Below are 15,406 nucleotides of genomic sequence, written 5' to 3'. Positions count from 1 at the left end.
GCATCTGCTTTCATCTTCCTTCTCAAAACCTTTCAGGTTTTCAAAAGACCCCCACCAGGAGTTAGAAAGATTGTGATTGCAACCAACATAGCTGAGACCAGGTGTGTATGTTTGTCTCCCTGATTAGTTGCAGGTTCATTACTGTATTAAGTTTAGCCTTTTAGTATGTGCCAGTAATAATACTCTGATTGCCAGTGATAAATAGGATAAAAGATAACTGGAAGCTAATTAGCATATTTTTCTTGGACTGATTATAAATACTGCCTCAGTGACTTGGATGAGAAAATGTAATGTGTTCACAGATCCCTACATTCGCATAAACTGAATAAATTAGACAGCTGTTTGACTTCACATAGCGCTACTTAATACAGATTCTTAAACTATTAACTAAGATATAAATGTTTTACCTCTTAAAAACTGTGTTTAATGTAATGTGCCTAAAATCTATTTTTTTTTTTCTTTCTCTCCCTATTTATCTTCCCCACTGTCCTCTTAGCATCACCATAGATGATGTTGTTTTTGTGATAGATGGAGGAAAGATTAAAGAGACCAACTTTGACTCTGACAACAACATTAGCACCATGTTGGCTGAGTGGGTTAGCTTGGCCAATGCCAAACAAAGGAAAGGACGTGCTGGCAGGTACTTGCATACCTAGACACTGTGTTATTTAGGCATTTAGAATATTGGCACAATTAATATTGATATTTCCTGGTTTTCCTACACTAGTTAAGGAGAATTATTACTCCTTTATTTTTGTCATGTAAGCTTCCCTTAAGTCTAATTTTACAGTCTACATAATACTTTTTCTCTGTCTGCAGAGAGACAAAGTTCAGTCACTCGGTCTGTTCTGTTAGTTCTGATATCAAAGTGCACCAATGCCCAATTAGCAGCAGTCTCTTACTGTGTGCAGTTTCATCCCACTGATTTTTCAAATTAAGCCCTTGTCACAGGCCTGTTATAACATGTAATATCTTTTTTTTTCTTATCTCTGCCTGACTCTTCTATATTTCTTAAACATACATCCAGGGTGCAGCCAGGAAAGTGTTATCATCTGTACAATGGGCTTAGGGCCAGCATGCTGGAGGCTTATCAATTGCCTGAAATTATGAGGACACCGCTGGAGGAACTCTGCTTGCAGATAAAGGTGGTGTATGTGAGAAGAAAAGGGGACATACTGGTTTTGCTCTGAGAACTAAACTGAGGGCAGGATTTTTTTATTACTAGTCTGAATCACCATCATTGTTATCATATTACCTCAGAGCTTTTATTCATGCCTTTGAACCTTCCCTTTTCCAAGGTGGCACGATTATATGACCACTTCAGTGAATGCTAAAAGTTTACATTTTTTTTGGAAGAGTTTAAAATTAATGTTAAATCTCTTTAATAGAGAGATTTTACATGAACTTTTCCGAATAGAGTTCTAAATACAAATACTTAGTAGTATTTTTTTTTTACTGTCCTTCAGCCTGACCACATCCTTTTTGTTGCAACCCCCTAAATTTTGGTATAATTCTCGCTGATAATTTCTCTTTTTAATTAAAATTTTGCAGCTCATTAAAATGAAAGTAGTTTCTGTCACAAACTCCACTTTTTAAGCAGATTGCTGAAATATTTTTGAATGATTGGTCGTATCTTCTAGAGTCACTGCTGTTGATTCACACTTAAGTTAATGAATTCGGAGGTACCCCCATTTTCAATATTCCCTCTACTTTTAGTAATACAGCAGGACCACAGACAGCAAAACAGAACTAAAGGATCTTTAAAATGTATTTAGTCTTTGTAGACATTTAGGTATTTGATGCCTGAAACTGTAAATAAGCAATCTCTCTCAGTACATATAAATTCAGATATTGCCTTTCAGTTTTTGATAAGCTTGAACGTTGATGTTTTTTTCCCTACACAATCCTGGTTACTACTTTAGGAGGTCATGTTTTGGGTCAAAGTCTCATTTAGATGTGTTTGCTTGTTGATTCCACACATACTTCTTAACTGGTTTTTATTCTAACATTAGTTTTCAAAGATGGCACTGACTTTAATTCTAATGAAACTGTACAGCGCATTACTCCCAAAAATAAACCAATTTTAACACTACCAGCTCTGCTAAAAGCAGGGATCAAAAATGAAGTCAGAATTATGCCAAAAACAAATTAATTCCAAGAAAAAAATCTGTGATATATCTGCAGCCTGCCAAAATACATTGATCTCCTTTATTTGATGAAAATGCATCTTCTAAAGACCAACATTAGTTAGACATCCATGCAGATAATGGTTGTGTATTAATTTCTGGCAAAATAAAAATGAGTTTTTGAGTAAGCCGCAATCTACTGATTGTGGCTTACTCAAAAACTCATTTATGGTTTCCGGTCTAGTGGTTTCCGGTCCTGTGCTGAAGATTTTTTTTGCATTTCAGGCTGACTTCTGCACCTTTTTTTTTTTTTTTTCATTATAATGTATTCCCTTCCCTTCATGGCCTTGCTCTCATATATTAACAGCTTTGTTCTTCCTCTGTTTGATGCTTTCTAAGCCCTGCTGTTTGTCCCTTTGAATCCTCATAGTGTGCTCAAAAATGTTTAAAGCATTGCTAATGGAACATAAAGCCAAAGTTCATTCAGTCTCTGTGTTTTCAGCAGCTGCTTTATTGTATGTGTTTTCAAGCATACATCTTCCTCCAGCTCAGTTCAATAAATTCAAGTATGTGTGTAATATGTTGCAATTTTTTTTTGTAAGTAGTGGGTGAGAGGCTGACTAATGCATCAGACTAACCTCGTAGTGAGAGACACTCTGACAACACGGAGACCCTGAGCTGAATCTCTAATGCACATACACTACAACATCATCCTTTTTGTCAATTGGAGAGTAGATATGTAGTTACTTTTATACTTTGTGATGAATTTAAGTCTTTTTTATCCAGAAATGAATGCATTTTAAGTGAATTTGGACATTCATAGAATCCGCTTTTATCAAAATTATTTTCTTTCTGGCACTGTGGGAAGCACATCTTGCTGACTTCATGCCAATGCTGGGAGAGCTTCACATGCAGGAGAGCTTATGAGACAGAGCCATACAAAACCCCAAACAGTGAAGCACCCACACTTGGGTTGTAAAGTAGTCTTCATTTGTCAATTTTTGGCTGATTATATGAAAATTGTTCTGCACCCTTTAGATACTGAAGCTTGGCTCCATTAGTCATTTTTTGGAGAAGGCCATGGACCCACCGAGTCAGAAGGCAGTCAACCTCGCCATCAAGAACCTCACAGACCTGGTAGGTAACAGTAAAGATCACCTATAGTTTGTCTCGGAGGAGATTACAGGGTTCACATAGTTTTGCAAAGTATTGAACTTTATCCTAATTGGAAATCCTGGTATGTATAAAAACGTAAAAAGAAAAAGAAAAGAAGAAAAAAATCACAGTATCAAAAAAGTATAAAGGTTCCAAATAATGTAAATGTGAAAAAAAAAATCCATAACGAAAAATAAAAAAAAAGGATAATATGTTTTTAGCTGCTCTATTTGCTTTTATGCTATAAAGCACATTAGTAAGGTTTTCATTTGTGGTTGAATATCCTAAAATTGCTTCAGATTTGTAGAAATTTACCTTTAAAAAAAAATTCTTTTTTTATGGTAAAAAATTTAGCAACACTTGATGAAGGAAATCTAAGATTTAATTATGTACTTTAAATCTCGGGCTTATTTACCTTCTGACTTTTAAGATATGGCAAAATTGGATTTAAAACAGATTACATTGTAATCAAATAAAGAGAAAAACAACAAATACTTCAAACAAAGCAGCCACAATAATATTTGTTCATAAAATGATTAATTTTCTCTTTATCACCCAGTTTACCAGCCTGCAGTTTTATCTTGAATGATGTAACTCTGGCACCCTCAGTGAAATGACCCTTTCTTCAACTTAGAAGCAGCTTCAAAGAACCATTTCTATAAAATTGTATTTAAAAAAAAAAACAAACAAAAAAAACACTGAATATGAAATAGCCACTATCACTTGTTTGATCAATACCATTTGAAGTTATACTGAGATCAAGATGACAGGATTTTTCTTCTGGATTTTTTGACGTGATGTGTTAGAATGCCCTGGACCACAGAGAGAATCTGACAGCGCTGGGTGTTCACCTGGCTCGTCTCCCTGTAGAGCCACACACTGGCAAACTGATCCTGTTCGGAGCTCTGTTTGGATGCCTCGACCCAGTGCTCACCATCGCTGCTTCGCTCAGCTTCAAAGACCCTTTCTTCATACCCCTGGTAGGGCACTGCGCTCACAGACATGAAAGCCAACATTGACAGCAGAGGCACAGATGTCCATAAACTTTAGCACATTGCTACAATCTCCCTTCTGGCTCTTTTTATATACCTTGCATACTTGAAGATGTTTTGGGAAATCTCTTTTAGGGGAAAGAGAAGATGGCAGACATGAGGAGAAGAACTCTATCCAGAAACTCCAAGAGTGACCACCTCACTATTGTCTATGCCTTTAAGGTAATTAAAACCAGCAGCAGTGAGCCTGAATTTAACTTCTAGTTTTACCTGTTTTATAACTGAACTGTCTTAATTTTTCATGCACTGCCTGACAGGGCTGGGAGGAAGCCAAACAGCGGGGAGCTAGGTATGAGAGAGAGTACTGCTGGGACAACTTCCTGTCTGCTAACACACTCCAGGTAAGTCAAACTGATTGTAACGTCTTTTGTCATGTTTTATATTTAGCAGATATAAGATATGTGGTTTACCTTTAAGTATTTTTTAGCAATGTTAATGTACATTTAGCTCACAGACAAAGTGTAAGTGATTTTAAGTTAATAAGATCAAACAGGATTTTATGCAACATTTAATTTAATGTATTTATTTATTTGAAAGGGACAGTGTACATTAAAAGCAATCCTGCAAATGCACCAGAAGGGCATTTTTAATCTGTTGTCCCTGGACAGATCTTAAAATTGTCTACCTAAAAAAACACAACAGTAAGAATTTTACAATGAAAAATACAAATATAAAAAACAAATATTTAAAACTGATTTAAAAATACAGAATAAATGTTAGCTGCATTTCAGGAATATTTTGGGTTTTTATCAAAAAGGATGAGGTTTCTCAAAAACAAACTATAATCTACCCTTCTAAGTTAAAAGCTTTGAGTTTTTCCACCATAGCATATATTTGGCTGAATTGAAGAGGATAATAGCATTGCCTATTCTATAGACACTACTAAAAGAAATAAAGGGAGCAATAAAAAAAATGCATCCTAAATCTGAATGCATACAACATTCTCATTGAATACTTTGTTCTATACAATGTTTATGTGCTGACAAAAAAATCACACAAAATCATTGATGGAAATCAATTTTATTAACAAATGGAGGCCTGAATTTGAAATAACACATCAAGATTAAAGTAGAAAAAAACACCAGAGACTGGTCCATATTAGATGTAATGTCCTTAAAGTCGTAGGGAAATCATATTTAAATTTCAAACCATTCTGGCTTAAACATGTATATAAATGTACTCTTTGATAGACTATGTCCCAAAATGTAGAAAATTTCTATAAAAAATAAAATAAAAAATACTGTCTTAAAATCTGTGTGGCTTTTTTTGTATTTTACACAGGCCAGTTAGTTATACGTCAGCCTGTACACCTAAATTCGGCCAATCATATATCAACGGTCATCTGTCAATCAAATTTTTTCGGTCATAGCATCTTGATTCATATGTCGCAGCTAATATACGCAATGGTTGAAATAAGAAATAAGTATCATTATTTACTTTACCATTGAGTTGGACGTCTGTGTCTTCGGCAGGCGTAGAGCTAACAGAACTGGCAGCGTTGCGAGACAAGGGCTCAAACATGTACGGCTGTTAGCCTTCTACACCAAATGAAGCTTCTGCCGCACTGACGTCCTCTTCTACAACATCTTCCTCCCCTCTTTCCCCCTCTAAATAAAAGATTTGTGACGGAGGAGACTCATCCACAACCTCTGCCATAAAACTCTCCTCCTCTTACATATTTCTGCTGTCCATAGCGTTCCTTGACAGTGTCGTTGGTACGTCACCAATTTAGACCTACTTGGTCCCTACTTGGTATTTACCTAAGTAATTTACCTAAGTAATTTACCTAAGTTGCTAACTGGTTAGCAAGATGCTTCCAAAACACTGGCCACAGCAAAACTTGCTTGCGAACCTTCCGCCGCAACAATCCCGCCCCCTTAATAATCGACCAATCAGATTCATTTTATTCACTCATGTAAAGTCGGGCACCACTCGGGAGAATTCGGAACTGCAACCATTGGAACAGCTGCTTCCCTTCGACTTTAAAACAGGTTAAAATCAGGCTCAGTATTGTGTGTGGCCAACATTTAACTATTAAGGACATTTCCAGACAATTATTCATCATTGTTTTAAAAGTACAATATTCAAGTTATGGAAGTTAAATCTGTTAATCAGCTGCCTGCTGGTTGGATATCAAAGCAGATACCCTAACTAATGACCTCGCTAATGTCATCATAATACTCTGGTAAACTCAGAGCACCACATGAGGTAAGATACTATGCACATTAAGCATGATTACTTTAAAATACAACTGAAGGTTGTAGAAACCCATACCCTTGATCAATTTAAACTAAAGGTTTTATGCATACTTTTGATATTCGTTCACTTGATTTCAATCTAAGGGAATATTTAAAAAAATTAATAAAAAAAATAAGACAAAGAAAGCCTTTTGAAAAATAATGCCCAGAGAAGAAAAATTAAGGTGAACAGGTGTTCATTAAATTTTAATTAGTGTTTATTTAATTATGTGTATTTAAAAAAACAATAAGTTTGTTCTAGCCTTGTAATTTCTCTTTTTTATTGTTTAGATGCTTCATAACATGAAAGGTCAGTTTGCAGAACATCTCATGCATGCTGGCTTTGTCAGCAGCAGGAACCCCAAAGACCCTATATCTAACGTCAACTCAGGTAAAAAGACATTTTTTACTCTTTATTTAAAATCAGATATATTCCACAGAGCAGTATTTAATAAATTTAATGCCCTATGTTTTCTCAGACAATGAGAAGTTAATTAAGGCCGTTATTGTTGCTGGACTGTACCCTAAGGTGGCAATGATCAGACCGTCTTACAGCAAAAAGAGACCAGGGTGAGTCTGTTGATCCATTAAAAGCTCAAAACAGAAGTAAAATTTCACTTTTTTATTCTTCTGTTTCTCTCCTGGAAGACAATCTGCACTAGCATTACAATTATTCACATTATTCACAAGAAGTGTCCTCTAACGGTTACCTGCACATTTGCAGCAACGTGTTAGGAAAATTGTCGAAAAAAAAACAAAGGCACATTTGCAGCCCAGGATCAATAAACTCATCAGAAAAGCCCTGAGGCAGCTGTCATAAGTGTCAGCTTTGACCTGAGTGCAAAAGATAAATTGGTTTGGCAATGGCAGTTTTATTTATATATCACATTTCATTATATATAAACTCAGATTACCTATCAAATGAAGACAAAACATCACAACAAGCGATATACCATACAGTGCTGTAGAAAAGAGTTTACCCCCTGACATATTTCCTGTTTTTGCAGTGTTTCAGAATATAAAACCAAGCTTAAACAAAATTATTTTTTTCTTTATAAAGATTATGTTTTTTAATCATTTAAAAAGCAATAGCTAAAACCAAACCGGTCCCTGTATATAAAATAAAGTAGTTGTCCCCTAAACCTGATAACTTTATTCTACTCTTTGTTTTTGCTTGCAGAGCAGTATTAATTCAGCAAACTAAGATGGGCTTTGAGCATTAATAGCCTGTTAAACGTATAGCCAAAACATCTACTATTTTTTATTTATTTAGTTGGTTAGTTAAAAGGCACTTTAAAACAACCATGGCTGCAACAATGTTTTCCACATGTGAAAGAGGAAAAACTAAAATATTAAACAATAAATTCGTTCTTAAATTGTTTGTATGAGTGATCTAGGATAAAATGTCGCATTCAGCATTTTTCTACTGTTTCTAATCTTCTCTCGGGTGTGAAATGCTCCAGACTTTATGTAGGACTCTTGCGCAGTCAGGCAGCTGTTTTCCAAACCTGTATTTTACTGAAAGACATTTGTTTTACTTAAAAGCAATTGAATATTTTTATTAGGCTACATCATTATATATTATGCAACTCTGGTATTATGAAATATTTTTTTATTTGCTGATGACAGAACTGTCAGTCACTACACCTGCAGCTGACATGTCCTTGTCAGATGCAGGTGTCCAGGGAACATTTTGTCAAAAGAAGGAACAATCAGTGAGCTTTATGCAATATCAAGCTACTATTGAAATAACACCCGGAACAGAAAATGGATAGAAAGTAATAACACATAAAAAAAAAAATAAGTTTATTATAAATAATAAGAATTTATATTTCTACATAAATATGTATATATTAATGAATAAAATGAGTAAAGAAACTTGATGAAACTCCTATATTAAACGTTCAGGTGCTTTCTGTGAAGTTCAGGAAAGGTTCGTTAAGACTTCTGCACCTGTTGACAGATGCTTTAATTGGCCCGAGAATTTTTAAACAAAAAATTCAAAATCAATATTTTATTTTAGTAAATTATAATTTTTTTATTATTCCTTTTTTCAGTTGTGTGTTTTTAATTAGCATTGTGAACTTATCTTTTTCTTTAATAGGAGGGTATGTAAACTTTAAACACAAGTGTACAACGCTTATTAAAAAATTAAGAGATCACAACAGCAATTTCCATTTGTTTACTTTTAATATAAGTAATTGTGTCCACTAAAAATGAAAAAAATAAATAAATAAAAATAAAAAAAAACATTTTGTTCATGAGATGTTTGCCATATGTAAGAGTCCTGCTTTGATCAGCATGAGGGTCCTTATCTTGAGGAAATGAGAAGTTTCACCTTTCAGACGTAACTTTTTGTTCACATTAAAGCATTCACACAATTGTTTCTCATATAATCATTACTAGTTGTAAAACAAATGATGCACAGATTCAAAATGATAAAGAAAACAAGATATTGTTCTGATTGATTTAAAATTTATGTTTTATATTATTTTAATGCCCTGCATAGACTTTCCTGTGTGCTGGGAAGGTGCGAGCAGAGGAAACATTGATAAGTCGATTAATTTGAATGACCTGAACCCCATAGTGCATCTATAGAGTATTTTCAATGGTAAGATCAAAGGCAACAGACCTAAATATCACCTAAATGCTGCTATCAAAGCAACCTGGGTTCCTATTACACCTCAGCAGAACCCCAGGCTTACCCCCTCCATGCCACCGTGCATTAAGCAGTTACAGTATTCATGCATAAGGAGATCCAACTAAGTATTAAGTTCATGAAAATTAAGATTCTTTTTTTTTATAAACCTGACATTGTTTTTGTGGTCTTCTGTTTTATTGATCATATGTGTTTCAAATTTCCCGAAGCACTAAATTAGGGGTTTAATTATCTTTGAGCAATAATTAAGACCACAAGGAAAAAATGCTTAGAAATGTCCACTCCATGTTTAAAGAATCTTTATATAAATTTTGCTTTCTAACGTGAGCAGGAATTTATTTTCCTCTCATAATGCTCTAATGTTTTCTTGTACTCTGGTTGTCCTTGTCTAACATAAAACGAGTTGTCAGAGCTAAAACATATAATTATACCCTCTTAGCAAAAACTAAAGGCATCTGTAGGAGGAGGTATTTTTTAAAGCACTAAACTAAACTGTATATAGTGGCAATGCTTTTGCCTGTTTCAGTGCTTAGCAACACCTTTACAAAATCAGTGAATGTTTCTCTCTGCATATGAAGTTGTCACCTTGCAGATTAGAACAAAGAATATTTAATTGCCCCGGTAGGAGCTCTTTCCATTGTTGCCAAATCACACAGTTCTCCGGTAAATACAGTTTGTTCTCTGTTAAGTATTGCTTGCACACACACATTGGGAACATGGTTTCCCTTTTAACTCAGACCTGATTATCAGACATTTTTGCTTTCTTTTTGTTCTTTAGCCGAGATGACAGGAGACATTCTGAGGAAATTAAAATAACAGGCGAATTACATTTGATTGGATCCAGTGATTTTTCTTTCTTCTTTAAACTTAACCAATTTGTTCTTGTCGGTTTTCATACCACTGGGAGCGAAGAATGTCAGTATAGACTTATAAAAAATTAGACTTATATACAAGGCATGACAATATGAAATATATCCCTCCCTTTCAAAGGATAAGTGGTTCTGAGTGACAGACATGAAGGAAGTGATATGTTTAGCAATACATGGCTGTTTTTTTTTTGTTAAAATTAATGCATTAAATAGAAGGAATCAAAAATATTACTTTAAACTTAAAGAAAATGGGGGATATTGTTTTAGTTGATGTGTAGTAAAGACATCTTAAACCTTCCTGCTGTAGATTTATTCTAGATTATACTTTGCATGACCCAAAACTTTTCATTTCTCTTCTTATTTAAACTGTATATTGCCTGTTACCAGTATCGGTTAATGTCACACTAAAGAATTTATTACTAAATGTTACATAACAGAATTATCAGTTTAAAATGTATAAAATAATCTTTATATTGGCTCAAATTATTCCACTGATGTTCTGTCTTTTGCTCTGCATTTCTTTTGTTTGAAGGTGTTCATTTTGCTGTGGTTTATTTTCCACCATCATTAATAATGAGTGCAGGATGCAGTTTAGGTGGATACAAACCCAGATTTCTCAAAGAATATTCCTACATTATTTGTTAGTGTTTTGCATTAGTACTCTGAAACTAATTACTCTTCATCAAGGATAACTATTAAACCAAATCTTGTAGGTAGTCATTTACTTAGGTTGTAATTTTGCTATTGTTTTATATCCAAAATTATAAATGACCAAGTGAGGTTTGGAAATTTGGCAAACCACAGTTCTTTGCGGTTAACTCATATATTCTTTAAATTAACACAAAACGGTTATAACCCGCCGCTCCATGAGCTCACCTCTAAATCCAGCTCCATGGGTTTTCTTTCTTGTGAAAGATGAAGGCAAAATATAACATTCTGGTCAGAAAAAGCTTAGAAATTATTGGAGAATGTTTGTGGAGTTTGATCAAAAGGTCCTCTGTCCAACTTTTAAATGGGAAACCAGATTGTTTGTGCTTTAGGATTGTGTTACTGCCTATGTGGCCCTGGAAACATATTACTAGTGGCAGAAAAAAAATGGATTCAATTAAATCAGAACATTCTAAAATGAAGCTCAGACTTTCTGTTAGGTGTGAGGCTCAATAGGTGCAAACTGAAGGTTTTTGTTTGACCTTCATGATCCTCTGAATAAAAACATGTTTTTCTTTCTTTATTTGTTACTTTTATAATTTTATAAGCATTTATTAGTTATTTAGGTTTTAGCCGTGGTAAATTGTAGAATGGTGGCCCTTTGCATACATACTTTCCAACATCTCCACTATGTATTTGTTTATCCTTTTATAATCAGCTTTTAGCAAGTAAGGTTTGATTATTCTATATTCAGATGATTGTTACTCTGTACTGTATTTAATTGTTTGCTTAGTGTATGATATTCAATACAAATCTGTCTGTTTCTTATAATCTAAAACACCAATATTTGAATAGGTTCTTTAAACATAAAAAACAAAATCAGTGTGAAATGTTTCTTTTCTATGTCATCACATGTACATGTTTATTTAAACTAAGGAAAAAAAACTGCAGTGGTGACTTTGAGGGGGTTATTTATATATATTTTTTTAACTTTCCATAAAAAAAATCAGGCTTCTATAAATTCACTGAACTGTTTACATATAATATGCTGGTGAAGATCCTCAGTCATCCAGGTCATAGTCATTGCAAAAAAGTTCAAACACAATCCACTGGACTTTGTTTCCAAGTTTGAAGATGTTAAGCTTCCCATCCAGGAAGCTTTTTCAATTCAAAATGTCAGAATTAGCGTTGAGTTTGAAGTTTTAAAGAGCTGCCCAAAATAAAGCCTTGTATTAATACAATATATTGTCTTGTATAATTCATCACAGGGTAAAGGTGTACACCCAGTCTGACGGAAAGGTGTGCATTCATCCCAAATCTGTCAATGTTGAAGAGACGGAGTTTAATTACACATGGCTCATTTACCACCTGAAGATGAAAACCAGCAGTGTAAGTAAACTGACCTTTTTACAACTGTGTGAGAAATGAGGAGTGCATTTAGTGCGTAGGGAATTATTCTTTGAACATTCATGGAAGAATCCATCATGGGAATGTGCAGACCTATTCTGGTAGCATTAACTGAAATTGAAACAACACATTTTTGCTCATCAAAAATCATCCTAAGCATAGCCTGAATTCTCAGTAGTTGTGCAATCACAAACAAGACAGTCCCTCTCGTACTGCTCCTACTTATACCTCAACTGTGTAAGACCGACCAAAAACATGTCGCCTAATAACGTTGAAGTTTTATAGTTTAAGGTAGGAAATAAAGCTGTGACAATAGTAAGAGACGCTGAGTCCACGGCCGAAATAAAAGCATTTGTGTTTCAAGAATTAATGCATTTTCTCATTGCACTGCTGACATTTTTATTTGATAAGCGAATAGGTGTTATTATACCCAATTAGGATCCGTTAAATGTCAATAATTTTCCCAAACAGATTCCCTGGGAGCATTTCTAGATTGATAACTTTTAGAACCGATCATGAGCGCTATGTGTTAACAATCTGGTTAAATGATCCTCCTCTTACAACCTTTTCAATGCTGGGAAAAGTATTTCCCTTTTTAGACACTTTTTCAGTTTTTGATTTTATGTCACATTTAATGTTTTAGATTATCAAATAAATGTTTAGATATATATGAAAAATAATATTCAAGCAATTAAGATAATTGATCTATCACAGTTACACAGTACCACCATGGTTATTTTGGTAGGTTTGGTTGTGTGGGAAGGTGCCAGGAAAATCATCAGTTCTTTTAGTGTGGTGGAAAAAAACTGCCCCAAACATCATGGCCCTATTTAAAAAAAGTAATATACCACACCTGAAACCGGGTTGAACCACTTTTGCTGGCATTAACTGTTTGCAATACCTGGTATTGAGCCTTTTAAATCACTAAGTATTTGCAAACTCCTTTTTGATTATTTTTTTTTTTGTTTTGTTTTAAATTAACTGGTCTTTGTTTTATGAAATAAATCATTTCAAAATTGAAAGCTCTATTTTTTCAGGTCATTCTAATATTGTAATATGTTTGATGACCTTAAGCTTCTAAATGTGAGACATAATCCAAAGCAGAAGACGTTTGAAAGTAGACTTTTTCAGCTGTTTACTTAGACATTTCACATAAATTTCTGTTGAGTATATAAAAAACGGACTTGTCTATATTTAGTGAGTCATGTCCCTCCTCCTGTGCAACTTGTGCTACTTTGCTCCCTGTACCTCAAAGCAGTCCAGGGCTCATCAGTGGCAGAAAATCTGCAACTGTGAACCGCTTTTTTATTTTCCCCTGAATGTTTCTGTTCACGTGTGAAAATGGCTTTTGGGATTTTGCCCAGCCACTTCTGAAGAGCACCTGTGAGAGGATAGAAGTACCAGCGGCTAAAGGTTGGCAGTGGTGCCATACTAGCTTTGCACTTAATGAATATTTGATTAAACACAGCGCCTTTCAACTCTCTCTCAAAAGCTCTTGGGCTTCAAAGCTTCCAGATACAATGCAAGAGGTGGTCGCGGTGGCAAACCGGTCAACACAGATTCCTGACTGCAACACTCTATAGCTTCTTTTTTATCAATCCCTCCTCAGACTCTTTGTCTATCTGTCTTTGTTCTGTCTCCTTATGCGAGTGCCCCAATTCTGCATAAAAAAATAAAAGAAACGATACTTCATAGCTGCTTTGATTGCGTCCTCAGTGCTGATGAAGAAAACATGCTTTGTCGCATTTTACCTTCAGTTCTGCTACATTTAGATCTTTTTGTTTTTCTCTGACACAAAGCTGCACATCTGCGTTCATAGAGTGAGACGTTCAGACGGTGTGAGATATCCAAGGTTATTTACTCACTGAGAGAGAATGAAGCAGAAGGGGTAGAGCAGCAGAACGAGGGAGGAAAATGGATGATGACGTTAAACTTGATATCCTCTGACGCACTTGTCCCTGATGATCTATTACATCACAGATTTATGGGCTGAATGCAGGTTAGCCAGCTCTCTTATTTCTCATCTCCATCAAGGATTTTACTCTTTTATTTCCAGTTTGGGTTTAACACCACTGGATTTTTAATATGCTTGTTTAACCTTCATCTTTTAAAAGGACCTGTGGGGTTTTCTTCAACTATAGTGCCCTAAATTATTCCAGGTTTATAGGAGGCACAGGCCAGAGATTGGCAAGAGCCATAACCCCAGGTTTTTAGCATTTTTCTATGGCATGAGGACGGGGCAAACAATATTACAGAGTAGTAAAAACAAGAATGAGAACCACACGTTTGTTTTTAATGCAAAATGTTTTATAAATCCAAGCATGTAATTTACACCACTGATATGCGGAGAAATGTTAATGAGCAAGTTGTGGTAAAACCCAGTTTTTAAATATGTTATCCAATAAAGAATATGGTGGATGCAGAAGGTATTTCACAAGCTTGATATTAAATTAACATTAAGTCACATTTTTACCCTAATACATCCTCACATTAGTCCATGTGACATAATCCATGTGACCTAATCTAGGTGTTTATAAGACGATTGAGTGGTCCGTCATCTCCCCCTGCTGGTCCTGGTTGGAAAACCACACTTGGAATCCTCTTTGCCACCAACCTGGTGGCAGTGTGGCGGCTCTGTTCTTGTTTTCGCTGTAAGATGAACAACTTTACTGCGGCCCAATGTGAGGCTACTGCTAGCCCCCTCTGCACCACTCACAGGTCATTATGGGTTTTATGACATGGCAGAGGTAACAAACACGGGAAAAGAAAACCAAACAGGAAAGATAAATTGGATCCGAACTAGACTCAAAAACAGTGAATTGTATTCTGGACCAGGCCTCAAACGAAAAGAGGAGAAACGGATGCAGACCTTTCAGTGTTGACATTGTTAACCTAAGCTCTGTTTGCAATACTATCGGGACTTTAGAATCATCGATTTTTAGTGTGTCGCTATAAAATATTAAGAGACTGAATAAATTTTTGACAGCAAATAACTTTGACTTCTTAGACAGACTTCTATTAAGACTTATTAAGATGATTTATAGTGAAGATGCTGCTGTACAGCAGCTGACATTATGTCGGTGGATATTGTGCAGTACTGCCCACCTCTTCAGATAATTTGTCGTGATATGCATCCTCCAGCTGCTTCGAGAATGATGTTATGCTTTTGCTCTATGCTTCAGGACATCGGGGTCATTCACTGATTAGTGCTATTTTCAAAAAGTCCTGTAGGGGGAGTTCTACTGTAGAAAAG

At 35.1% G+C, this 15,406-nt stretch overlaps 1 protein-coding gene across 1 annotated transcript in view; it reads left to right on the top strand.

Moving 5' to 3' along the window:
- dhx36 (DEAH (Asp-Glu-Ala-His) box polypeptide 36) overlaps window positions 1-15,406 on the top strand; it is a 47,009-nt gene that overhangs the window by 30,291 nt on the left and 1,312 nt on the right. The window contains exons 15-24 of the mRNA XM_038293505.1: window positions 37-101; window positions 497-640; window positions 1,028-1,145; window positions 3,165-3,263; window positions 4,088-4,261; window positions 4,409-4,495; window positions 4,591-4,674; window positions 6,862-6,961; window positions 7,050-7,140; window positions 12,015-12,135. Coding sequence (XP_038149433.1) covers window positions 37-101; window positions 497-640; window positions 1,028-1,145; window positions 3,165-3,263; window positions 4,088-4,261; window positions 4,409-4,495; window positions 4,591-4,674; window positions 6,862-6,961; window positions 7,050-7,140; window positions 12,015-12,135 — 1,083 coding nt within the window. The remainder of the gene's footprint in view (window positions 1-36; window positions 102-496; window positions 641-1,027; window positions 1,146-3,164; window positions 3,264-4,087; window positions 4,262-4,408; window positions 4,496-4,590; window positions 4,675-6,861; window positions 6,962-7,049; window positions 7,141-12,014; window positions 12,136-15,406) is intronic.

The sequence above is a fragment of the Cyprinodon tularosa genome, unplaced genomic scaffold, assembly GCF_016077235.1.
Source record: "Cyprinodon tularosa strain WSP-4 unplaced genomic scaffold, ASM1607723v1 ctg327, whole genome shotgun sequence".
In the NCBI taxonomy this organism is placed as follows: domain Eukaryota; kingdom Metazoa; phylum Chordata; class Actinopteri; order Cyprinodontiformes; family Cyprinodontidae; genus Cyprinodon; species Cyprinodon tularosa.
The sequence above is the reverse complement of the archived record's forward strand: the minus strand, read 5'-3'. Positions and strand labels throughout refer to the sequence as shown.